This window comes from Oryctolagus cuniculus, chromosome 9 (assembly GCF_051225735.1).
Source record: "Oryctolagus cuniculus isolate XC-2025 breed Fujian yellow rabbit chromosome 9, ASM5122573v1, whole genome shotgun sequence".
Taxonomy (NCBI): Eukaryota; Metazoa; Chordata; class Mammalia; order Lagomorpha; family Leporidae; genus Oryctolagus; species Oryctolagus cuniculus.
In genome coordinates, this window is record NC_142875.1 from 77,878,529 (window position 1) to 77,905,661 (window position 27,133).

The 27,133-nt window shown below is 41.5% G+C and overlaps 1 protein-coding gene across 3 annotated transcripts in view; it reads left to right on the top strand.

Annotated features, from left to right (window-relative positions):
* The first annotated feature begins 1,273 nt into the window (after positions 1 to 1,273).
* Positions 1,274 to 27,133, top strand: part of DCLK1 (doublecortin like kinase 1) — a 391,925-nt gene continuing 366,065 nt past the window's right edge. For all 3 annotated transcript variants that reach the window (XM_008273546.5, XM_008273545.5, XM_008273547.5), the window contains exons 1-3: positions 1,274 to 2,046; positions 7,150 to 7,544; positions 19,036 to 19,382. In XM_008273546.5, the coding sequence (XP_008271768.3) occupies positions 7,169 to 7,544; positions 19,036 to 19,382 (723 nt within the window). In that variant the 5' untranslated portion in view covers positions 1,274 to 2,046; positions 7,150 to 7,168. The remainder of the gene's footprint in view (positions 2,047 to 7,149; positions 7,545 to 19,035; positions 19,383 to 27,133) is intronic.

The following is a 27,133-nucleotide window of genomic DNA, read 5'->3' on the forward strand; positions in this document are numbered from 1 at the left end:
TCACATGCTCACTTTTGTAAATAGCATTGTTTCTTTCAGGTACTGGGTACCATTTAGCACCAGTCTTGTTCTGGACTACATATATGACCACGATGAACCACCCAGTGGGTACTATTTAATATCCCATCTACTTAGTTGTCAGTTGTCCCTGGTTTCCCTAGACAGTTACTGATGCCCAAAGATTTCAAGTGAGAGCACTTTGCCGTTTAGAATCAAACACAACAGTGTTTCTTTGACCACATAATCTGCATGTAGAATGGCTAGGTCAGAGGTATGAGTTACGTAAAGTGCCTAATCATGACCCTGATAGAATATCCATAGGGGTTAAGAGATGGAATTTGTTTCTCAGTTTAGTATTTTTGGCAGAAATCACTTGGCATTTGCCACTAGGAGAATAACAAGAAGCTCTGATTTCTGTTCTTAAGAAAATATATTTGGCTTCTTTCTTGCTGTTACCCCCTGGGCTTTTTTTGCATCAGAATATGAAGGAAGAGTCTCAGTACTTTGCATTTAGTTAATTTGGTAAGTTCATTGTACTGTCATCCCTGGGTTATTAAATAGCTCAAAACTAAATACTACATCATTAATTGAATATGTAACATGCATCTCATTTGAGCTGTGTTTTATGGCAAGTGGTAATTATTTAGTTAAAATTTACATAATACTTTGAAAGTATTTCAGAACAGCCCCTATGAGTAATAAATAGTCAAATACATAACTGACTCAGATGACCAGAGATAACTACAATTCTGGTTTTCTGTTGAGAGGTGTAGGGTCAAAAAGAAAGGAAAAACACATATATGTTTGGATCAGTGTCTGTATGTATGTTGGGCCAAACACATGTCTCAAGTGACAAGGCTGAAAGTCAAGAACTCGACTGGACCAAAATTCAGCCTGTACACTGAGCCAGTGTAAGTTTTTATGGAAATCTGGGACCTGTTCCCACTCCCTGTACTTTTATGCAAAACCGACGGGAGGAAGCTGTGAACACTGTGGGCTCCGAGAACATTCCTGCTCTGTGAGGATAGGCCTCCCTGAGCTCATGGGGCTTTCCACTGCTGTCCGCCAGTCCTGGCAGCCACAAAGTGTCCAGTGAGGAAACCTGACCCTTAAATGATCAAGGGCTTATTGTGACATATTCAGCTCTAAGCACAGATCACTCTTTCAAGGGTGACTCACATTTTGGGGTCAGGTGGAGTTGACAGGTGGGATGCATAAGGCGATCTGGCCCTTCCCTATTAAGGGTCCGAGGGCAACACCAGAGTGCATAGCTTGGGAGGGTCCTGGTCGGTCCTCCGGCTGTGTGGATGCAGCCTGGTCAAGAAGTGACAAGAAGGTGGGGGATCCCACTAGCTTCCAGAATGCTAGGAAAGGCGTCAAGCCATGAGGCATCAAATGGTGTGGATGTGAAGACAGCAGGAACTTGCTCCCTCTGAGAGGGTCTCACCTCTGGGTCACCTCACCTATCTACTCTGCACACTTCCTGGGTCAGCCCTATCCCTGGCTGTCTTCTCTTCCTCCGTCCTAGGGCCACCAAGCCAACTGCCCCCATTGCGTCTGGGAACTGGGGAGGTTTGGGGGTTTAGGCAAGCCTGAGGCGCTGAGGTCCCTGAGGCGGGAGAGGAGAAGGAGGAGAACCCGGGGCGCAGCCGTGGTGGGTGCGCCCTGCCAAGAAGGGCGGGGGACGGGGCGCGCACGCGGAGGAGGAGACGGAACGAAGAGGGAGGGCGTGTGAGCGAGTGAGACACAAGAAAAGGGAGCGCGCCCGCCGCCGCCGCCGCCGCCCTCCTCAGGAGAGAGAGGCTGGAGTGAGGCTGTGCGAAGCGCCGCATTTCAATGAGGACGGGCCAAGGCGCATCCCTGCACTAGCGGCCACCGCAGCCCAGACGCCCCCGCTCCCGCAGCCGCTGCCGCCCAGCCCGCCCCCGCTGCCGCCCCCCGCCCCAGCCCCACAGCCCCGGCCGCGCCCAGCCCGGCGAGGACAGCACCAGAAGGCGGCCCCCAGCGCGGCCACAAAGACCCACGGCGGCAGCTCTCTGCGGACCGGTGCGTGGTTTGCCTTCGCTGGGAAAGGGCGCTGCGGGGAGGGTCGCCTGGGGCCCCCGCAGAGTCCGCTCCGCCCGCAGCCGCGGGGCGCGGAGGGCAGGTCGGGCACTCGGACTGGCCGTGGCCGCCACGCCCGCGGTTCCTCGAAAGGCGGCGGCTGTGCCCTGGCCAGCCTGGCCCGGGCCGGGGGTGTTGTGTGCGGGCGGCCCCAGGGCTGCTGGCACCTGCCTCTTTTGTCTGGTGCCACCGGGCTTTAAACCGCGAGTGAGGCGAGCGGGCCCGCAGGTTTCAAGTCGCGCTGTTAGCGGCGAGGGAGAGAGCCGGGGCGGAGGAGCTGGGAGAGGGGCTTGTCATTGTCAGAACTGGCTGCGGAGCGAGGACCAGGTCTGCGCCTGCAAGGAGTGGCCGGGCCAGGCCTCTTATTGTGTGTGCTTTTCCCGTGTGCCCGGGAGGGTGGTGTGCGCCTGATGGTGGGGGCGTCTCGAGCGTGGTGGTGACTGCGTGTGGGTGTAGCAAGTGCTTTTGTCGGGTCTCAAGTTCCTACGGGGACAGCAAGGCTGCCTCATGTACAAATTAGTACCTGCAGTGCTAAAAGCATGCGGAGAGGAAATGGCATTTTCCTCCTAGCGGGAGTGCAGGCACAGCCCCGCATTGCCCCACAAAAGAGGCTGGTTTTAAAAGCCCAGGTTTGCGCGGAATCGATGCTGGTTTGGCAAGGAGATGCTTGTCGGTGATGGAGCGGATGAAAGCTTTCATTCAAACGGGTTCCCTCTCTGCCGCACCTGTGCATGTGTGCCCAGTTTACAATGCACACGCGTTCAGCTGCCACACGCAGGGTGTTCCCTGAATATGCTTTATAACTGCTCCTAAATATATCACCTTTCGGTGGGGAAGGAAACTAGGACAGCATTGTAAGTATGAGATGTCGCATGAATGCGGGTCAGAAGGGATTGTAAGAGAGGCCATATGTAGACAAATTATAAAAGATAAGCACACACCCAGTGATGGCTAGCTCCATGGTGGTGCATGCGCTCAGGAGGTATGCGTGTGCCTTTTATTCCACCCCTGTCCATCCACCTGAATGCTATGCCTGGGAAAGTCCAGGTCCAGCATCTTTTTAAACGTTATAGCATTAATGCCAAATCCTTTCTTGGTGTGTGTGCCCGTAAATTTCTGAAACAGGAACTCATGTGCTCATCTAGAGAAGCAGGAACACAGGAATGCCTCAAAATGGTGAGAAATCCCACAGAGAACAAACAAGGATGCTAGTTTCTTGGCAGGGCAATATTTATAGAAAAATCTCTGATAAGAGCCAGTCACCCTCACCCCAGAACTTCGCTTCCTGATGTTCCTGTGGTCAAGAGACTGTGGTTACCCCCTTGGTGCCAATGCACATGTGTCCCCAGGTCCTTAGCCACCTATGGTCTCTGATCACAGGGCTGTGGGTTCTAGCAGGCCTCCCATGCAGGAAGTGTGAACCTGAGCATGCCTGGTGTCTTTTTTCAGAAATTCATGGTCCCCCTGTGTGGCTAAGCCAGCTGAATTGCTGAGACAGCCAAGGCAAGGGAAAGAGCTATTCTGGTGCTTCACATGCTGACGAGAGCAGCCCAGAGTGTAGTGGTAGCTGTAGCCTTGACAATGATTTTACTTTGAGGGTGATCCTTCTTTGTTAACAACAGCATTGCCCATTCTGGGCAGGCTCAGTGATGGGAAGTGAAAGATGTGATTGCTGTCCTGGAAGATGATGTCCCATGATCCTCTTTGAGAAAATTAGCAAATAAAATAAACTTATCACTACTGTAAATTGATCTCTCTCTTTTTGGTTTTCATTTGTTTTGGAGTTCTTGTTCCAAAAAGCCCCTTTCCTCTAGGGCATTCAAACAGTTGCCAAATTATTTGGCCTTGACCTTGGCACTCGTCTGATGACGCAACTGCACTACCCTTTGCTGTGGCTCTGCTTGTTTTCTTTTAGTTTATATCAATTTGGGAGGAAACTCTGACAGTTGGAAGAATGATCACTGGCTTTAAAAAAATAAAATCAAAAGCCAGTTTGGCCTTTAGAGTAAGTTTTGCAGAGTTTGGTGAGTTGGCCTAAGTACTGGCAGTATCTTCCCTGTCATCCCCAAGACACCCAGCCCTTTGGGAAGACCAGAGAACTCATTTTAAAAGCATATGAATAAAAAAAGTAGAAGTAGCTACCAATATCATGGGTGAAATGCTCATTGTCTTACAAAGTAATGCCCACAGGATTGGATATTAACTGCTAGTTGCTTTAATGTTACTCAACTTCAAAATCAATGAAACTAGTTCATAGCTATCAATATATGGTGTAAATTTCCTGGAAAAATGCAAATTTAAGCTATTATGAGTTATTAAAAGGCATGAAGTAGTTTCATATTTGGAAGAAAAGCTACACTGAATTCATCATAATCCAGGTTTAAATCATTGCCACCTGCACCTCCAGGCATCTCAGCCAGGTCAGCTTTAGAATCACAAGCTGTTGAGGATATTAAGAGGCCTGGTGGCAACTCATTCCTCTGAATATACACAAAGTCTTGATTGGTTATGGGGTCTACCCAAGACTGCCAAGCTCCTTAGAAAGGAGCACTTTAAAAATTCTGCTTTTATGCCAGTAAGAGGCCAGTCTCAGAGGAGCATAAGGCTAGAGAGCACCAAACCTGTAGTCAAATCCCAACTTCTTCAATGTAACTTTGGGAACCTGGATAAACCCCACACCCACTTCCAGTCTTCGTACTCATCCCTACATAGTTGGATTATTCTAAGGTTTAGAAGAGACTTTTTTTTAGCATATTACACAACTCATTGCTGAATAATAAGGAGTGTACTTCAAAAAGCCCATGGAAATGCATATATGAAAAATGATGCATGGATTTAAGAAAGGTATGCACAAAGATAAACATATTTTAATGTCTTTTTCCATAGACTTTTGGAAGGCCCTTCAGAATGTCAGGTACATCGTAGATATTGCATAGATATTGCCTTCTTCCTCTTTTTTCATTTTGGGAGCATGAAATCTCTAGGTTTGTTTTGAGCATGAATGTGGTGCCACTCTGAATGGATCAGCAGTCAGTTTACTGAGGGTCAAGGAAAGGCCAAGGAGACTGAGCAGTACTTGTGGTGACCTTTGGCTGACTTTCAGAAAGGTGTTGTTATCTGCATGGTGGGACATGAGAAGTACTTGTAAGGTTCTTGTCTCACATTTTTTTCCCATATAGTCTATTTCAATGTGACTGGAATTTTGTTATTAAAATGTCTTTCCTTTGAACACTGAGGTTTTTGTCACCTTCTATAAAGTGTGGTCCCTCTGCAAGTGGTAATACCATGAGCCTTTATCAACCAATCCCTTAGCAAGGATGAATTGATCCCCCAGGTAGCTCATTGATAGCAAAGTCCCATAGAAAGTAAAATGTGTTGGGGGGGGGGCAGTCACAGATGTCCCTTTGAGAAGGTCAGGAGATGGAGATCAGGCCTCAGCAGACACCTCCTTTTTCCTATTAGTTGTGTCTGTGCTGGGGTCAGAAACAAAACAAAACAAAACAAAAAAAGACTTTATTAGTAAAAAGAAAAAATTAAGACATCATATGCCAGACACTACCCTAAATCCATTAACTTATTTAACAGTTAATACCTACTATGCGTTAGGTAGCATTCTCTTGCCTATTTTGTGGTTGAGGAAATTGAAGTTCAAAGATGTCCATCAAGTAGATTTCCCAGCGGCCTGTAGGGTCAAGTCTGGATCCACAGCTTTACCCTAGGTTTCTGCATTCAAACCTTCCGAAGAAGAAGTAACTGTGTTTAGCTGGTTGTTGCTGTTGTTCTTCCTCTCCTATTTCACCTCCTTTCCCACCTCCTCTTCCACCCTCCTCCCTTTGTCTCCTTTTTTTTCAGCCCCAATTATCTGAAGCACTAAATGTAAGTTAATGAGTTTTGGTGAATCTGCTTTTGAATATGTGAGCATGTTGGAAAACCTTTAAGTTGGGAGAACCTACAAATTGATTTAATTTGCTCTCCATCTGTCCATGGAGAACACAAACACTACTTCACACTCTTAGGATCTGACTGCTACGTGCTGCCTGCTCCCTGCTCCCCTGTTCCCTTGCCTCGCATGTCCACTTATCTTTAGCTGTACAAGGATATAAGTGCCTATGATCTACCCCTTAGCAGGATGAACACACTGCACAGCAGGGAGCTTTAGGAGTCCTGCACACCAGGGCTGGAGTTCCTGGTGCAAGCACTTCTGTCTTGGCAAAATCTTTCACTGTCTCTGTTTCTTCACCTGTAAATAGGCATAATAATGGTTTTAAAAGTTGTTGTGGCTATTGGACATAATAGCTGTTCAAAGCCTGATAAGTTGTACGTAGTCACTATCTAGGAGCTGTTTCTAAGAAAACGGTGGTTCTTAACAATAAGCTATTTACACTGGGGTCTACTCTTCTGTTTCTTGGTTGTCTTCTTTCTAACTCATATTAAAAGTACTTTGAAAAGTTTATGGTGGGGCGGGTGCTGTAGTGCAGCGTGTTAAAGCATCCCATGAGGGCGCTTGTTCGAGTCCCAGCTGCTCCACTTCCAATCCAGCTCCCTGCTAATGCTCTTGGGAAAGCAGTGGAAGATGGCCCAAGTGCTTGGGCCCCGGTACACATGTGAGAGACCTGGAAGAAGCTCCTGGCTCCTGGCTTTGGATCAGCTCAGCTGGGGCCATTGCGGCCATTTGGGGAGTGAGCCACAAGATAGAAGATCTCTCTCTCTATCTACCTCTCTCTGTAACTCTTTCAAATAAATAAAATAAATCTTTAAAAAATTTCAGGGAAAATGAGATTAAAATAGTCTTTTTGGTGTAAAAATACTGAAATCTACACGTAATTTTTTCACAATATGCATTTTCCGTATATTATGAAAAAACCGTTTTGCCCCAAAATAAATTGATATTTTTCATTACACTTGTCAATGAATGTTTTGAAGTACCCTGGCTTAGTATCTGTTATAGCAGTAGTTCCACCAAGCTGCTCTCAAGAGAGCCTTTCAAATCATGACCTTCAAATAACACCAACCTTTGTGTCTGCATTTGTTTTCTGGGGCTCACAGGTGCCACGTTCAGCCCATCATGTCGTTTGGCAGAGACATGGAGCTGGAGCATTTCGACGAGCGGGACAAGGCGCAGAGGTACAGCCGCGGGTCCCGCGTGAACGGCCTGCCCAGCCCAACGCACAGCGCCCACTGCAGCTTCTACCGAACCCGCACACTGCAGACACTCAGCTCGGAGAAGAAGGCCAAGAAAGTTCGCTTCTATCGAAATGGAGATCGCTACTTCAAAGGGATTGTGTATGCCATCTCCCCAGACCGGTTCCGATCTTTTGAGGCCCTGCTGGCTGACTTGACCCGAACTCTGTCAGATAACGTGAATTTGCCCCAGGGAGTGAGAACGATCTACACCATTGATGGGCTGAAGAAGGTTTCTAGCCTGGACCAACTGGTGGAAGGTGAGCACTTGAGAGAACCCCAGCATAGCCTGCAGCAGCCCCTTCCCCATTTCCAAATGGTTCTAGCCTTCTCTTACTGACCTCAGCCTTTTGGCCAGGATCTATTAGAATTTTCTGTATTGTGGAGTAAAAACTACCAAACAGAAAATGAATGGCATTGGGTCAGGTAGATTAGAACAATATAATTCTTATAACATTTTGTCTTCTTTCTCACATGCATGCTACATTACTTTTGAAAGTTCATTTTTATATCTTCAATCTCATACTTCATTTCTGCATGCAAATTGAATTTTTGCTATCAAGATGTTCTTGAACTGAAAATAACTAATGGATCATGAAATGTTAGAGTTGAAAGGAACCTTGGATTGCTATCAAACCCATTAATTTTATCATTGGAGACTGAGGCCCAGAAAATTCCAATGACATGTGTATGGTTATGGAGTTAGTGGTGATACTAGACCAAGAATGAGGTTTTCTGACAGCTCTTCCACTGTGACCCTTCTTTTTAAATTTAAAGGATTATTTTTAAAGTCCAGTTTAGGTTAACAGTAATTGTCTGTTTCAGATATTCCATGTGGAAGTAGGACTGTTAAATCAACAGATAAAGCCTGGTATCTCGTGAGAGCAATAGAATCCACCTGCTCCGTGCTGCCCTTGCCCCAGAACCAGTCCTGTTTGAACAAGGCATCAAGCCTCTCGTTGCTTAGAAATCATAATCAAATTAAAATGACTTGGAGAGAAATAACTGTCATTAAAAGTATGCTAGGATGTGGATGAAGATAGCAGATCTTCTTTGGGATTTCTGAGATTAAGGGCCTGGTGAAGGAGTGGATGGCACAAAGGAAAGTGGAAAAACAAGGTCAAGTTCAAGGAGCTTGATTTTTGCCCTGAGTTCATCTTTACTTTAGCAATATTTGCCCAGGTCCTGTTATCCAGCTGGGCCCTGGAGGATGCCACATAATTCCTGTCTTCTCTTGTGCAGGTAGCACTGACTATACACTAGCAGAACCCTCTTAACTTCCTTTGTAACTAGAAGTTGTATGTGATTCAAGGCTGAGGGCTTCTCCCCATCCCTTATCCCTTGGCAGGAATGCCAGATGGGTCACAGTAGGATTGGACTCCAGAGGGTGTGGAGGAGCCTGAGCTTGGTGTGTTTATTTTGTGGGAATTCACATCTCTTTTTGGTAACTTGTCATTCTGCCAAGATGCCTGCAGACTTGGCCTTTTTCCTTCTATTCAGAGGTTGGAACTTCCAGTAAATTAAAGGGGAAGAATGAACCTGACATCTTTCTGCATCAGCTTTGATTTTTGTGTCCTGTCCTTTGCCTGACCTTGGAAAATACAAGGATAAATTAAATGTTTGGAACTATATTCTAGGGCATCTAAAGATCAAACACAAAGTCAGGTGCATGACCAGGAACCAAGCCATGCCACTGAGGGCTGATAGGACTGTCCATAAAATCTGACAAGAGCTGAAAGCACAACCCAAAACTGCTGGGGAGCTAACATTTCACTCTGTTCTGGAGTCACTTGTGCAGAATCCAGGGGGCCTGCATACTTCAACCAGTTTCCCACCTTGTATTGATCTTTACTAAGAAGTGGCCACAGATACTCATGTGATTCCCTCCACCAAGCAGAGGGAATGGGAAGTTGCAGAAAACAGTACTCCTTGGAAATCTAAGGACTACCAAAATTGTGGCATGCTTTTCACCATTTTTCTCTTTGTGTATTTTCTTTCTTTTTTTTTTTTTTTTTACTATGAATTTTTGCTTGCTCTGAGAGATGATGTCCTTACTGAAGATAATGATAGCTCCCAGTCACAGAGCATGCGCGGACTGGTGTTCCTTGTGTACATGGATATGTTTGGTTCTCACAATGATCCTTATACTAAGATGAAGAGAGGCATAGTATCTTTAATAATCTGCTCAAAGACGAATAGCAAGAAGTATGCCATGTGCTATGAATTATACCTCTGTAAAAGGTGCTCTGCTGCTTATTTTAATGCACTGGGTTATTTTTTCATATAGTAGAGTGGTGGACATTTTAGGGCAAAGTTAACTATAAACCTTATATCATTCCATTACAGTTAGTGTATTTAAGTGAAATTTTATTTTGTTAGCTTCTTTTTGGAAACACTTATTTTTGATCTTGACTTAATTCCAGGAATGAATGATTTTGCTCCCAGAAACTTTTGCTATTTTCAGTTGCCCTAAAGCTTTCTTTCCCCCCTAATCAATGTGAAGTAGCTGCAGATTGAACAGTCTGATATTAAGAATTACTTTTTTTAGAAAAAAATACCTTTTTAGTACAATATGTGAGTTCATATATTGGTTGCATTTTTTTTGAATTTCCAGTTTAAACAGATTTTTTTTTTGCTAATTCATAACACTGACAATCATCATGCAGCTGCATTTAGTGTTTAAATAGCTGGAAATTCATTTAGATTTGCCTCTTTGCCAATTACATTTTTGCTTAGTCTGTTAAAATGCAAACCATAGCTTCATATTCATCATTAGGCTACATCTCTCACTTTACATACTAATTTTATGTAAACGTCAATGCATGTTATTAGCTTTTCATTTCTCCTTCCAATATGATGATGTTTGAGTTCCAAATTAAATCCTTTTAATGGGTGCAATGACAAGTGTATTTGATTTGTAATTTTTTTGAAGTTTGCCCTTTCTTACTTCATCTCAGACTAAAAATTCTGAATTATAGTGATGTTTCTTTATTTACAACAGTTTCATGGTCACTTTCACTATTTTGTTATGTACTGATAATTATGCCTATGTGAAGTTCAAGTGTGTTAGTTGAGCTGACTCTAAGCCCAAACTATATAGTGAGTGGGTGTGTGTGCACAAGGGCACCTCAACATGTTCATGGAAAAAAGGGAATTAAAAGATAATTTTATTTTGGTACAAAAAAGTTGAAATCTAGGCATTCATTTTTTCATAATACATATTTCCCTTATCTTTTAGAAGACCCCTTGTATAAACAGTTTCAAAAAATTTGCAACAAAATAATTTTATCATATAATTCAATTTTCCATGAACGTTTTGAAGATTCTTCATACAATTAATTGTGTCTATGTATGTATGTGTGTATGTAGACATTTACACTACACATTTAAGAGTATATCAAGGTGGTGTTATTAATTATTTGCTTTTGAAGTGGCCCTAATATGTTTTAAGAAACCATGATGCTGAATATGGAAAGCTGAGCTGCAGGCCTATTTCTGCAAGCGATTCACCTTGAGACTTGGCCTCATTTACCCCCATTGTTGTGCCATTTATATTCTGCTAGAAGTATATAAGTGTTGCTGAAGATAAATGAAGGTGTAGCACTTAAGCCCTTTGAACTCTTAGGAGGAAGATGTAATGTAAATCCTGAATATTGATTGATTGATCAATTCCTTGACTGATCTTGTGTGAATGTAGATGGGAGAGGGCTGGATCCTTCCCTTTAAGTATTAGCACTAAAACTATGCAAACATGTCATTTTTGGGATGGAAATAAGTCGATTTGTTTATTGGATCCCCACAGTTAGAAACAAGCCCTTCTTCATTGGTTCTCATTCACATCTGACCCCTCATTAAGCCACCTTTGACATGATCTGACTCCATAGTTTCACTGTAAGGACTTTTTCTGAGGTCCCCCTGAAGAATTCACTGCTCAGAAATAAACCCATAATTAGAGAATCTCTCTCTTTCAATGGCTCTGGATCACCTCTCTCTTACGGCAGTTTTCCTGTTTCCTTGGAATAGGGTATACTATCTTTCTCCAATTCACAGGCATCCGCTATACTTCTCCCTGCTATATTGAATTGTAAAAAATTAATTTTTGAATAGCTACAAAACATGTTTTCCATAAAACTTCCTGGAGGCAACCAGTGCACTAGTTTTTTGAGTACCCTCTCAGAGTTATCACTGCATGTTAAGGATAAACATATAATTTGCCCAAAAGGTAGCTTAATGTGCACACAGTACTGCGCTATGCTTTGGGCACTTAACAGTGGATGTCAGGGACTACCTCATATCAGTATGTCAGAAACTATTGTGTTCTTTTTCTGACTTAATAATACTCCTTTATACACATGTACCATAACTTATTTTACCAGTCTTTTATTGTTGTATCCAATCCTTTGTTATTACAAAAAAATTTGCAGCAAATATCCTCGGATATGTTTTCCATTCATATAGGAGAATATCTTTATTTTTAAATTTTTTACAGAAAACTTTTATTTAATAAATATAAATTTCAAAAGTACAACTTCTGGATTATATTGGTTCTTCCCCCCATAAGTACCCTCCCAAACATAAACCATCCCATCTCCTACTCCCTCTCCCAACCTATTCTTCATTAAGATTCATTTTTAATTATCTTTATATACAGAAGATCAACTCTATACTAAGTAAAGATTTCAACAGTTTGCACCCACACAGACACACAAAATATAAAGTACTGTTTGAAGACAAGTTTTATCGTTAAAGTAGAATACCTTTAGCATAAAATCCTAGAAGTCATATTTCTGGACACACAGATACAAGCATGAAACTTTAATAGCTACTGCAAAATTCATCTCCAGCTAGGTGGCTAGCATGCAGTCTGATTAATCAGTAATGTTTGAGAGTGGCTATTTCCCCACACTTTAAATAAGATGATGTCTTATCACACATTTTCATTTTCCAGTCTACTAAGAAAAGAAAAACATGTATCTTGTTATAGTTATAACTTTCATCCTTTTATACATTTAAAAGGCATTTGTGTTTCTTGTTCTACATATTGTCTCTCCATAGCTTTTGGCCACTGTTCTACAGGGTTGGGATCTTTTTATTGACTTTTAGGATTTTTTTCTTTTAAAAATATTAGCCATTTATGATAATAATTGAAAGTTATTGTCCTAGATTTCCTTTTATCTAATGACTTTGTATATTGTATATTTTATCATGCAGATTTACCAAAAAATTATATAGTCAATTATATCAGTCTTTTCAGTTACGTCTTGCTTTACAAGGGCCTCTTAGGCCCTCTGTCCTTTGAGATTACAAAACAACTTTTCTTCATTTTCTTTTCATATTTTCATTAAATAAATATTTTATAGGAAGTATATTGACCTAATAGGTAAGGTTGGGGTTCTATTCAACTTAACTTTTTTTTCCCATACTGTTTCCTTTATTTCTTTAACATTTATTTTGGATTTAATTTGAGTTTACAGAGGTGTCACAAAGATAGGAGATTCTTGGATGCCCTTCACCTAGCTCCCCATAATGGAATGTCTTAAACAATCACAGAACAGTGATGAAAACTAAGAAGTGACCTTTGGTACAATACAGTGATTAAACCACAGGCTTTATTTGACTTTCATCATTTTTCCCATCCCTGTCCATTTTTGGTTCTAGAATCTCACGTTGCATTTAGTTGTTAGATTTTCTTCATTTTTTCCAAGTTAAGATTGTTTCTCGTGGTTTCTTGTCTTTAGTGACTAACAGTTTGAAGAATACCAGCCAGTTATTTTGTAGAAAGTCTCTCAATTTGAGTTTGTCTGGTGATTAGATTGATGTTAATGCATTTTTGGCAACAATTCCACTGAAGTGATATTGTGGCTTCACAGGGCACATTTCAGGAGGCCCTGAAGCCCATATGTCATTGCAGTTTACCTGCTTACCAGTTGGCTAAGGTGATGTTACCAGGAAACTTCTCTTTAACATTATGATTTTCCCCTTTGTGATTAATAAATATTTTGGGGGAAAACTTTGGGGCTATGTAACTATTTTGTTTCTCTTTAAACTTTTGCCCATGGAAAAAGCACCTGTTGGTGGATCTTGCCTATAGCAATTCCCAGGGTGGACTAATGGTGATCTGTTTCCCATTTGCCACATTTTAAGCATGGTCTCCTCCATTTTCCTGTCTTTTCATGCCTCTTGGGTCCTCTGCTCTCAGGATCAGCTGTGGGGTCACCTCAATTCCAGTTATTTCAATTAGTCTTTTAAAGCCTTTTACTTTCAAATCAGACTTTTTTTTTCCTGTTCTCCAGCTACCTGGGTATATGCAGCGATTTCACAATGTTCATGGAAGGGAGGGCATCTGGCCTAAGTGGTTAAGATGCTCGCATTGCATATCAGAGAACCTGGATTTTCCCCCCTTTTATTTTAGTTTCTAGTTATATCAGTTTTATATTTTTAAAAAAATTTGCATCTCTCACTGTGTTTTTCCTTTTTGTTATTTTCCTGTTGCTTTAAATTTGAGAAATGGAGACTTTCCCACAAGTCTGACGAGCAGATTTATTTCCTGTAAACTAATGTTTGTGTATTATGATGCGATGAAAGACGCCCATGGAAGAATGCCCTGTGATACCTTTTGGGGAATATTTTTTCTTGCCTTTAATAACACTGCGAAAATCATCTTCTTAAACTAGTGCCTTCCAGGTAGATTATGACATGTTGCTGTGCATATTTGAATTGCCTCATAAAATGTAAATGTCCAGAAGGCACCGTCTCATATTTTATTCTGTAAGGAATTTTTCAAATAATTTAATTCAGTTAAGTTTCAGTAGTTTCAATATATATCTGAGTCCTCAATTTTGCATAACTCAGTATGAAATTGAATTGCCAGAGTTCTCAAAAAGAAGGTTTATATTCTGGAAAAGTGAAATATAGCACAGATAGCCCTCGCTTAAGATATCTTGGAATATGCCACGCCTTGTTCTTGAAAGAATCCTGGGCCCGTGCCGAGGCTCACTAGGCTAATCCTCCGCCTTGCGGCGCCGGCACACCGGGTTCTAGTCCCGGTCGGGGCGCGGATTCTGTCCCAGTTGCCCCTCTTCCAGGCCAGCTCTCTGCTGTGGCCAGGGAGTGCAGTGGAGGATGGCCCAAGTCCTTGGGCCCTGCACCCCATGGGAGGCCAGGAGAAGTACCTAGCTCCTGCCATCGGATCAGCACAGTGTGCCGGCCGCGGCGGCCATTGGAGGGTGACCCAACGGCAAAGGAAGACCTTTCTCTCTGTCTCTCTCTCTCACTGTCCACTCTGCCTGTCCAAAAAAAAAAAAAAAAAAAAAAAAAAAAATCCTGGAGGGGACACTAACCAGGTTTAGTAATGTGAAGGATGGAGATTAGATTATTTTCAGACTGTAGTGTCAGAACTAGAATATGTAAGTCACGACTGTTAGGCAATGAAACAACTCCAGCAATGTGAGGAAATACGGCAAAGTTCTAGAATCCCCAATTATGAATCTTGTGGTAGAGCATGTTCATAGCTGACAGGCCCAGTCAACCAGAGAACTGGTACCACATTACCAGAAGTTTCCTAGTGCCCAAAGAATTTATTTTAAGTGGAATCATTCTAGGTTCATGGTAGGAACTAGTGGTAAAATGGATTGAATTTTGCAAATTTTTAAAAGATAAATCTTGAGAAAATATATTCCCATGCTTTTATAATGATGGTTAATGTGATATATAAAAATACATGGGTGGCCGGTGCTGTGGCTCACTAGGCTAATCCTCTGCCTTGCGGCACCAGCACACCGGGTTCTAGTCCCGGTCGGGGTGCCGGATTCTGTCCCGGTTGCCCCTCTTCCAGGCCAGCTCTCTGCTGTGGCCAGGGAGTGCAGTGGAGGATGGCCCAAGTGCTTGGGCCCTGCACCTACATGGGAGACCAGGAGAAGCACCTGGCTCCTGGCTTCGGATCAGTGTGATCGTGCCAGCTGTGTCGGCCATTGGAGGGTGAACCAATGGCAAAAAGGAAGACCTTTCTGTCTGTCTCTCTCTCTCACTGTCCACTCTGCTTGTCAAAAAAAAAAAAAAATACATGGGTGATTTTTAAAAACAATTTATTTGTATTTATTTGAAAAGCAGAGTTAGAGAGAGGGAGAGACAGAGAGAGAGAAAGAGAAAGAAGTATCTTCCATCCCCAAATGGCCACAACAGCCAGGGCTGACCCAGGGGGAATCCAGGGGCCAGGAACTTCTTCAGGGTCTTCCATGTGGGTTTCAGGGGTCCAAACACTTGAGCCATCCTCCACTGCTTTCCCAGGTAAATTAGCAGGGACTTGGATTGGAAGTGGAGCAGCTGGGACACGAACTGTTACCCTTAAGGAATGCCTATGCCACAGGTGGCAGCTTAACCTGCCGTACCACAATGCTGGCACCACAGGTGATTTTTTAAAACAAAAACAAAAGGATACACTCTTAACTCTCTTAAATGTAATCTAATATGCTTACCAGAAAATGATTTCATCCTCAAAATTTCTCAAAATGTTGAGATCTTGCAGGGAAGAAATACCCCTATTCTGACATTTTAGGAGGTATTGCTTTTATCCAAACACGATTTCATGCTTTATTTCCTTATCTTTTTAAAAAACAAAAGCTGTTATTTTCTTTATCTCTTTCTTTGCCTAAAAGCAAACATTGATTTTTGGCTTTTGTAAATGCCACAGCAATTCAGACAGATACTACTTCTGCAGTTCTTACAGTTTGATGGGCTGTCATGGACACCCAGGGGATTAAATTCCAAATGGAAGATCAGAGTTATCATAGACTTTTCTGGCTTGAACACACTAAAACAAGACTGGCAATGTGATAACACACCAGTAAGTCATTATGTGTCATAATTTCCAGTTACACCTAGATTTTTATATCATTTTGTTTAAACTATGATTTTTCCAATCTTCCCATCCTTGTTTTAACTTCACCTAATGATAAGTAATGAAAAACTTTCAAAACCAACGTTGGGCTGCTTTGTGTAAATGTATCTTGATTTAGCCATATTCACTTTTATTTCATTGTTATGGTAGGAGTTACAACAAGATTTTTGAGGTGGTTTAGTATATAAAAGAGGAAATATGTTTCAGTAGTTATAAGTCTTTGTCTTGTTATTTTTGAATGAACCTTAACATGCATACCTTATGTCAAGACTTGAATGCAACCCATAGATGATTCACTAAAGAGGGTTATAATTTATTTCTTAACTGTTTGTCCCACCACGCAAGAGATTAAACACTGGCTCTCCAGACCTATTTGACCAAACCAAGACTCTGTATTCTTCCCATTCAGAACAATCATATTTGTTAATTTACAATAATCAAGGAGATTAGCACATTACAGTCAGCCCTCTGTATCCACAGATTCCACATCCACAGATTAAATCACTTTCAGACCCGTAACATTTTTTAAAAAAAGTTGCATCTTTACTGAACAAATGCAGATTTTTTTATTGTCATTATGCTCTAAACAATGCAGTGTAACAAATATTTACATAGCATTTATATTGTAATAGGGTTTTTTTTTTTTTTTTTTTGATAGGCAGAGTGGACAGTGAGAGAGAGAGAGACAGAGAGAAAGGTCTTCCTTTGCCATTGGGTCACCCTCCAATGGCCGCCGCGGCCGGCGCACCGCGCTGATCCGATGGCAGGAGCCAGGTGCTTCTCCTGGTCTCCCATGGGGTGCAGGGCCCAAGCGCTTGGGCCATCCTCCACTGCACTCCCTGGCCACAGCAGAGAGCTGGCCTGGAAGAGGGGCAACCGGGACAGAATCTGGTGCCCCGACTGGGACTAGAACCCAGTGTGCCGGCACCGCTAGGCTTAGGATTAGCCTGTTGAGCCATGGCGCCAACTGTAATAGGTATTATAAATGATCCAGAGATGATTTGAAGTATAAGTTAGATTATATGCAAATGCTACAGCATTTTATATGAAAAATTTGAGCATCCACAGATTTTGGTAACTGTGAGGTTCTAGAACTAATTCCTTGTGGATACTGAGGGGAAACTTTTATTGAAAAGCTGTTTTTCACAAAATCATAAAATGCATTCAACTTTGTGTTAATACAGAGATCATATCTCTAGTTCACAATTATGATTATAATAAGAGTAGTCATGGGGTGAGAGGTTAGCCTTGCGATTAAAACACCACTATGATGTCTGAACCTCACATCATAGAGCCTAGGTTTGATACTCAGCCCTAGGCCCTATCTCCAGTTTCCCACCAGTTCCCCAACAGTGCAGATCCTGTAAGGCAGCAGGTGATGGTTTATTTGTACGTGTTTATGTGAGAGTGCATTTCAAAACCACTTGCAAAATAAATAATTAATAACATGTATATCTTTTATTTTTAACTTGTAAAACTCTAGTTTTACCCTGTAGCCTTGGATGTTTAGTTTGCACTGTTAATTTTCAAATACGACAAGGATTTATCTAAAAGTAAATGAGCTGTGTTGGATTAGGCCTGGGTCCCTTTACCTCTGATTGTGAAGACTTTGTAAGCATTTCTATCCCCTCAGGTACAAAGACTTAAGACATGAAAATGCCGCTATGAAGTCTTTAATTTGAAAATGCTTTTAGCTAACTTTCTGAAAAATGTATTTATAATCAGTCAGTTTACAGTTTGTCATCTGTTGGTACATATGTTACTTTCTTTTGTGTGTGATACATATCTACATAAGAATCTGGATATTCTCATTAAAAAGCTTCTCTGTTGAGTAATTTTAGTAAAAACTTCTATTTTGGAGTCAGATTATGACGCTAGGGCTTGTATGTTGAACACTCTTAAAGCCTTTTATGTATAGGCAAGTATGAATTTCTAGTATGTGTAGCTCTCCATGGTCAGTACTATACAGATGTAGAAAAAGAAAGGTAATTATTTTGCTTGTTTTTGGAATTTTACTTGACTTCACAAAATGTTTAACATAAAGTCTCATCAAATTTATAAATTATATAGCTCTTTTAATAAATCAGTATTCTGAGCCTTTTTAGTTTTTAAGTTATCTCAGATAGAAAATACAAGTTCCTTTAATTTTGAAGTTTTCTGAAAAGTTTATATATATATATGTATGTGGTATTTTGGCATAGTGGGTTAAGCTGCTGCCTGTGACACCAGCATCCCATATGGGTGCTGATTTGTCTCCCAGATGCTCCATTTATGATCCAGCTCCCTGCTAATGGCCTGGGAAAAGTAGCTGAGGATGGCCCAAGTGCATGGGACTCTGCCACCCACGTGGGAGACCTACATGAAGCTCCTGGCTCCAGGTTTTGGCCTAGCCCAGCACTGGCTGTTGTGGCCATCTAGGGAATGAAGCAGCAGACAGAAGATCTCTCTCTCTCTCTCTCTCTCTTTCTCTCTCTCTCTCTCTGTGTCTCTCTGTAACCCATACTTCCAAATAAATAAAATCTAAAGAAAAATACATAAATCTCAAAAAAATCTTTGCAGTTGTAACTCAGTTTTGTACCTGTTTGGGACTTAGGTATATCAATGTTTCTGTTACCTATTTGAGAATGAAGAAAGAGAGGGATGATTTTTCCCTCCAGTATGCCAATCTGTTTCTGACAGAGCCAGATTAGAAGATAGAAATCGATCTTTTTCATTAATTATTGATTTATGCTTCCATTGTTTTAAAAGTCACAGCTAGCTATGGCCCCTAAGTAGAAAGGGAAAGGCAAAGCCTAAGTAGGAAAGAAGAAATGCATTTATTGTAGTGTGAATATAAATATCTTCCTCTTTCTTAGGCGAGAGTTATGTTTGTGGCTCTATAGAGCCCTTCAAGAAACTGGAGTACACCAAGAATGTGAACCCCAACTGGTCAGTGAACGTCAAGACCACCTCTGCTTCCCGGGCGGTGTCTTCACTGGCCACTGCCAAAGGGAGCCCTTCCGAGGTGAGGGAGAATAAGGATTTCATTCGGCCCAAGCTGGTCACCATCATCAGAAGCGGAGTGAAGCCTCGGAAAGCTGTTAGGATTCTGCTGAACAAGAAAACAGCTCATTCCTTTGAGCAGGTCCTCACTGATATAACCGATGCCATCAAGCTGGACTCGGGAGTAGTGAAACGCCTGTACACGCTGGATGGGAAACAGGTAAGAGAGATGTGGCGATGGGCATTCGACCTTACAAGCAAGAACCAGTTGCCCAGGGTATAGGTGGCATGCAATCGGTACCTGAAGCCTACATTTTCTCAAATTGCTGATGGAGCTGGGTCATGAAGTCATAGCTACTTGTTGACGTTAAGCCAGTCTAGGGTTAGAGTGGGCAGGATTAACCAAGGAAATAAAGAAACTAAAAAAGACTGTTTTAGAAGATTAAGTGATTACTTGGGGATTTCTGTCTTTCGGTTGCTCTTTACTTAATAATGCTTTTCAGTCATTTGTTTTCAGTTTTGTTAAATGTCTTTCAACCTTAAGCTTGATTGAAATATTGCCAGAAACTGTGACCAATAGAAGAAAATCTCTAGAGGAAAATCATTTCTTTGACCTAAATATTTTATGATTATATGTCTCAGTGGTGTTCACTAATGAGATTTATTTAAGTTTTAGGGGTTTTAAAATACGTTTCTAAGGAATGGTATATTTCCATCTGGATGGTTTCAAAGAGGCATATTTCTTGAGAATTATACATCTTCATCTTGAAAACATGGTTTCAGAATTAACATGAAAGGGTAGTTTCTAGGGGTATGGGTTAGACATCAATTAACTTAGGTGGGTTGACATTTTAGTGTGAGTTGGTCAGATGATCCCCAAGGAACTGTTACCTTTCGAGGACTTGTGTGGGTTTTTGTAAAGATTTGGCAGAACTCTGAGGTTGAGCTGAATTAAAAAAAAAAAAAAAAAACGATATGTACAGTGTGATTTTCTTGCCATTCAGTATAACATTGTCTTTTTGTTTAAGATTAGATCTTTTATCATGTTACCTCTCCTGAAATTTAGTTTTAATATGGCTCTATAAAAGTGCCCCTTTTAAATTTTGAGGAGTAATTTGAATTATTTTTAAGTAATGTTCATCTTAAAATCAAAGCTAGGCCGGCGCCGTGGCTCACTAGGCTAATCCTCCGCCTTGTGGCGCTGGCACATGGGGTTCTAGTCCTGGTCGGGGCGCCGGATTTTGTCCCGGTTCGCCTCTTCCAGGCCAGCTCTCTGCTATGGCCCGGGAGTGCAGTGGAGGATGGCCCAGGTCCTTGGGCCCTGCACCCCATGGGAGACCAGGAGAAGTACCTGGCTCCTGCCATCAGAACAGTGCGGCGCGCTGGCCGCGGCGGCCATTGGAGGGTGAACAAATGGCAAAAGGAAGACCTTTCTCTCTGTCTCTCTCTCTCTCTCACTGTCCACTCTGCCTGTCAAAAAAATAAAATAAAATAAAATAAAAATCAAAGCTAGATGCATATGCTAAAGGATTGATCTTATTAAATAGAAGACTCATACAAGTTCTTGAAGGCAAATACATGCAAACTCTATGAATTAGAAATGAATGCTAATACTAGAAAGAGTATTAGTCATGAAAGAATTCTTCCTCTAGGGTTCCATTCAAATGCTTTAAAAGAAAATCCATTGTGGAAGGGAATATGTTCCAGTTGCTCATTTATATTTGCCAGTGTTCTGTCTATCTCATAAAATTTGCATGAGGGTAAAGATTCTGAGGAGTGAAATTCTGAGACTTCTAGATTTAGGTGGCTGTGGTTTGAATGTCATCAGTGTGACAATGACTGGAAAGCCCACTGCTGGGTTGACAATCTTGGTAGCAATAAAGTGGTAATCTTCACATCTGAGCTTATAAGTCATTTGCTGGTTCCATTTCTGATGAGTTACTCAACCATCTTGTAGTTCTTTTACTTTCATGTGTTGAGTTTTTTCAAGATGGAGTTTGCCTACTTTCATAAAAAATATAATTTAGAAAAAAGATTACATGTTTATATCTTTCTCTTCCCCCTTCATTTCAGAATTTTGGTGGTTCAAAATTCTACACATTGTGCCTAAAAACTGGCTTTTACTACTTTGCTAAAGTCTGCCATCAATTGATCATTTAATTATATTTATTCCAAGAATGAATTCCTGGCATAGGTGCTATGATGTTCTCCATCATTTTCTTCCTTTCTGAATTCATCTAGAATCAGTCAATATTGTATTATGGCATTTTGCTGTAGTTTATTGGTATAGTGGGAAAGAATCCCACATTTAATGTCCAAAGACCAAAATTCAAATCTTGTCTCAACCACAAATTGTTCTTAGAAAACTGAGTCTTATCATATTGATAGATAAAACATGGATAAAATGATTGTGCCTGTTTCATAGAGTGCTTGTGGGATCAACTATGATAATACACGTGAAAGGTATTCTTAAGCTATAATCACGTTGAAAACTTTCTTGAGCATTGTCCTGAGTGTTTTGCGTGTATTAGCACATTTAACCTTCACAACAGTTCAATGATTACCCAGCGTAACAGATGAGGATACCAAGCACAGAACTTATTACAGGCATTCCTAAAGCATGGATGTTTGGCCTACTGTTTAGGATGCTGGTTTAGGCACCTAGGTTGCCTAGCAGAGTGCCTGGGTTTGATTTCTTGCTCTAGCACCTGACTCTAGCTTCCTGACAATGCACAGCCTGGGAGGCAGCAGGTGATGGCTTAAGTAAGTGGGATCTGCCACCCATCTGAGAGACCTCGATTGAACTGGCTCCTCACTTCAACCTTGCCCAGCTCTAGCTGTTGCAGACATTTGAGGAGTGAATTAGCAATGGAAGCGCTCTATCAGCCTCTCTCCCTCTCCCCGTAGGTCTGTCTCTTTCTCTTTGCTTCTCAAATAAATAAATAAATGCATGCTTAGCACCACACAGCTATAAATGGCAAAGTTGGGATTTGAACCAGTCTGGCTCCTGAGTTTGCTGTTAACCACTGTGCCACAGAAGACTGTTTAAGCAACAAACAGATGTAAATGTATTGAGAAAGGATTTTCCAGGCAGTGCTTTGCCTAAGGAATATCATCTGAAAGTTCTCTGATATATTTATTCCCTCTACCCCCTGCAGTCATTCTGCTGACTGTTGTACTCAACTGTTTTTCAGTCAAGCATGCAGTTGGCTGTGGCGGTGTTTCCTCTGCTGTGGTGTGCTCTCTTCATAGCAGGAGCAGTGAAACCCTGCAACGAATTGGATGATAAAGTAGAAAGAACATAAAGACTTTTTGCTTGGGTTCCCAGTGGGAGCAAAGATGCTGCCTCATGAACCCTGGGAGTCTTTAGAATCGCTTCGGTTCAAAAGAGAAAACTGCCCCATTGGCAGTTTGTTAGAGTAGATTTTTTTGACAGCCCTGGCAGGGACTCAGGCTTGATAAGCCTTTGAGCATAGCTATTTCCCTACAGTCTTTGCTGTGGAATGATGCTTGGCCATGGAGGCATGGCACTCCATGCTGCTACCATGTAACCCTGCCCAGGTGGTACTGGGGTCTATATGCTGTCCATAAGACATCACCTTTAAGATCACTTGTCTTTTTTTAAAAAAAAAGCACTAAGCCCTTCCATGGTCTCCATAAGCAATATGGGAAATTCAGTTTAACTGAAGTCTTGCATAAACTCTGTAACCAATATGGGAAATATGATGCCCTATAAAGTATTTTGTAATTTTTTTGTATTAAGGAAGTGAGATTATTTTAAAATTGAAAAGCTTGAATGCTTTGAGTAAATGGGTAGAGATGTGCAAGCAGGGATGGCTTTTCAGATTGCCTTCAGACGGCCTGCAGATGTATCTGTAGGGTGGAAACAGTTGATGCTGGAGTTTTTGATGGTAAGTGTGGAGGCTTGTGCCTACTGTTAATCTGTTACCCAGAGGCACTGAGCACGGAAGGGCACAGATCTCATGCTGTCCACACTTGTTCTGCCACCATTCTGCCTCTTTGTTCACTTGCCTCTTGGGTTTATCCTTCAGTACTTTTTTTTTTGAGATTTTCTTAGGCTGACATAAGAAAATAAACACATTGCAAATGCTGTACCATATGGGAGAGATTTTGCAGGAAGCTGCAGTTGTCCAAGATGGCTGTGGGGCTCTTGAGCTGCCTGTTTGTGAGCAAGCCCTTGCTCATGACGTCCACGCGGTTCCCTCTTCAGGGGCCGTGGAGCTTCCTATTTGGTTACCACGACCTTTCCCCTTCTGCCTCTCGATTTTCAGGGTGACTCTGCTCTTGTGACGGCAGGCTTTCTGCCGGCATGGCTGGGGAGTTCCAGGGAACTCTCACTGTGCCTTATTTCCAGTGATGCCTTGTTAATTTGGGTCTTAATGAAGAGCCCCCAAAGAAGGAAGAGGGCATTTGCTAGCTGAGGGTTAAAATTATGTCCCCTTTCTCCATTTCCTGTGGGAGGATTTGCAGCACCTGAGTCTCTTCCTGTTGTGGCAGTCCAGACTCTGGATGCTGAGGCTTTGGTTATTCACCCACCCTGCCAAGAAACTACACCCAGAGGTCATTTGGAATGTGACTTTTCTTTTCAAGGGATTACAATAAGCCCTTACAGTGTAAGATTTGCTACAAAGACATCTTTGCATATCTCCTGAATCCTTTCATGGAAAAGCAAGTCTGGCTATTTAGAGTTGCTAAATCTGTGATTATTGAATCCTTAGAAACATAAAGAACAGCGAATCTTATGCCAGCTAGTGCCTAAGCAGGTAATTTATTCTGTAAAGAACATAGATAAAGTACGTCCTATTGGTCCACCTCCTTCCACTGAAATATGGCTATGATACACTGTATTGCTTTCTAAGCAGAAAAGAGGTGCACATCCCGGTCTTCTCTGCTCTTCGACACTGAGGATCTGCACGATATAGTAGCATGCTTTCATAGTAAAGACTCAGGATTGTTCTATTTTTATCTTGCAGATATTTCTCATAGGCTATGCACTTTATAAAATCTACCATTCCTAGCATGCTAGCGTGAACAATTTGTTGTTTTCCTAAAATGGAAAACACTAGGATTCACTCAGCTGAGGTTCAGTAGACCTCCATCCCCCAATTTACTTTCCAGGGTTTCAGTTAACCTGCAGTCAACCGTAGGCCAAAAACATTAAAAGGAAAATTCCATATTCTGCAGGGAGGGAATCCTCATCCTCATAATTTTTTATTGTAGTATATTGTCTTAACTTCTAGTTTCTAGTTGCTGTTGTTAATTTCTTACTATGCTTAACTTATAAACTAAACTTCTTTTTTTTACATTAAACATATCAGAACATTTGTTTAATAAAATTAAAATGTTGTAAAATCTCCTATAGTCATTTATGTATACATTGCTGTACATATATAGTATTTTTAAAATATAACAAATTAATTCAATTGAAATTTATTTAATAAATGTAAATACATTGGTAATGTATTTATACTTTAAAATATGTTGTACTTTTTTTTAACTTTTATTTAGTAAATATAAATTTCCAAAGTACAGTTTATTGATTACAATGGCTTTCCTCCCCCATAACTTCCCTCCCACTCGCACCCCTCCTATCTCCCACTCCCTCTCCCATTCCATTTACATCAACATTCATTTTCAATTATCTTTATATACAGATCGATTTAGTATATATTAAGTAAAGATTCCATCAGTTTGCACCCACACAGAAACACAAAGTGTAAAATACTGTTTCAGTACCAGTTATAGCATTACTTCACATTGGACAACACATTAAGGACAGATCCCACATGAGGAGTAAGTACACAGTGACTCCTGTTGTTGACTTAACAATTTGACACTCTTGTTTATGGCGTCAGTAATCTCCCTAGGCTCTAGTCATGAGTTGCCAAGGCTATGGAAGCCTTTTGAGTTCGCCGACTTCGATCTTATTCTGACAGTTCCGACAGGGTCATAGTCAAAGTGGAAGTTCTCTCCTCCCTTCAGAGAAAGGTACCTCCTTCTTTGATGGCCCCATTCTTTCCACTGGGATCTCACTCATAGAGATCTTTCATTTAGGTCTTCTTCTTTTTTTTCTTCCAGAGTGTCTTGGCTTTCCATGCCTAAAATACTCTCATGGGCTCTTCAACCAGATCTGAATGCCTTAAGGGCTGATTCTGAGGCCAGGTGCTATTAAGGACATCTGCCATTCTATGAGTATGCTGTGTATCCCACTTCCCATGATGGATCATTCTCTCCCTTTTTGATTCTATCAGTTAGTATTAGCAGACACTAGTCTTGTTTGTGTGATCCCTTTGACTCTTAGACCTATCAGTGTGATCAATTGTGAACTGAAATTGATCACTTGGACTAGTGAGATGGCATTGATACATGCCACCTTGATGGATTTGTATTGGAATCCCCTGGCACGTTTCTAACTCCACCATTTGGGGCAAGTCTGATTGAGCATGTCCCAAATTGTACATCTCCTCCCTCTCTTATTCCCACTCTTATATTTAACAGGGATCACTTTTCAGTTAAAATTTAAATACCTAAGAATAATTGTGTGTTAATTACAGAATTCAACCAATAGTACTAGAACAAAAAAAATACTAAAAGGGATAAAGTATTACATTGTACATCAACAGTCGGGACAAGGGCTGATCAAGTCACTGTTTCTCATAGTGTCCATTTCACTTCAACAGGTTTCCCCTTTGGTGCTCAGTTAGTTGTCGCCAATCAGGGAGAACATATGATATTTGTCCCTTTGGGACTGGCTTAATTCACTCAGCATGATGTTTTCCAAATTCCTCCATCTTTGTTGTTTTTGACTGCTGTATAGTATTCTATAGAGTACATGTCCCATAATTTCTTTATCCAGTCTACTGTTGATGGGCATTTGGGTTGGTTCCAGGTCTTAGCTATTGTAAATTGAGCTGCAGTAAACATGGAGGTGCAGACAGCTTTTTTGTTTGCCAATTTAATTTCCTTTGGGTAAATTCCAAGGAGTGGGATGGCTGGGTTGAATGGTAGGGTTATATTCAGGTTTCTGAGGAATCTCCAGACTGACTTCCATAGTGGCTTAACCAGTTTGCATTCCCACCAACAGTGGGTTAGTGTCCATTTTTCCCCACATCCTCGCCAGCATCTGTTGTTGGTAGATTTCTGCATGTGAGCCATATTCTAACCGGGGTGAGGTGAAACCTCATTGTGGTTTTGATTTGCATTTCCCTGATTGCTGGTGATCTTGAACATTTTTTCATGTGTCTGTTGGCCATTGGCTTTCCTCTTTTGAAAAATGTCTATTGAGGTCCTTGGCTCATCTCTTAAGTGGGTTGTTTGTTTTGTTCTTGTGGAGTTTCTTGATCTCATTGTAGATTCTGGTTATCAACCCTTTATCTGTTGCATAGTTTGCAAATATTTTTTCCCATTCTGTCAGTTGCCTCTTCACTTTCCTGACTGTTTCTTTTGAAGTACAGAAACTTCAAAATTTGATGCAATCCCAAATGTTAATTTTGGCTTTGACTGCCTGTGCTTCTGGGGTCTTTTCCAAGAAGTAGCACAGCATGTTAAAGCCCTGGCCTGAAGTGCTACCATCCCACATGGGCGCCGGTTCGAGTCCTGGCTGTTCCACTTCCAATCCAGCTCTCTCCTTGGCCTGGGAAGAAACTTCTGGCTCCTGGCTTCAAATTGGCACAGCTCCAGCCGTTGCAGCCATCTGGAGAGTGACCAGCGAATGGAGGACCCCTCTCTCTGTAACTCTGTCTTTCAAATAAATAAAATAAATCTTTTAAAAAAAAAAAGAAAAATGGTACACTTTCCTATGTATGACATCTGAGGTTGGCTATAGCAGAGGATGAGCTTAGAAGATATGAAACCAAAGGTTCTCAAATGAAAAAAATGAGGATTTTAGGGTGTGATAAGAATTAGTTGTACTGGAAAAAGGAGATTTTCTGTAGCTATTGGTAATCATGG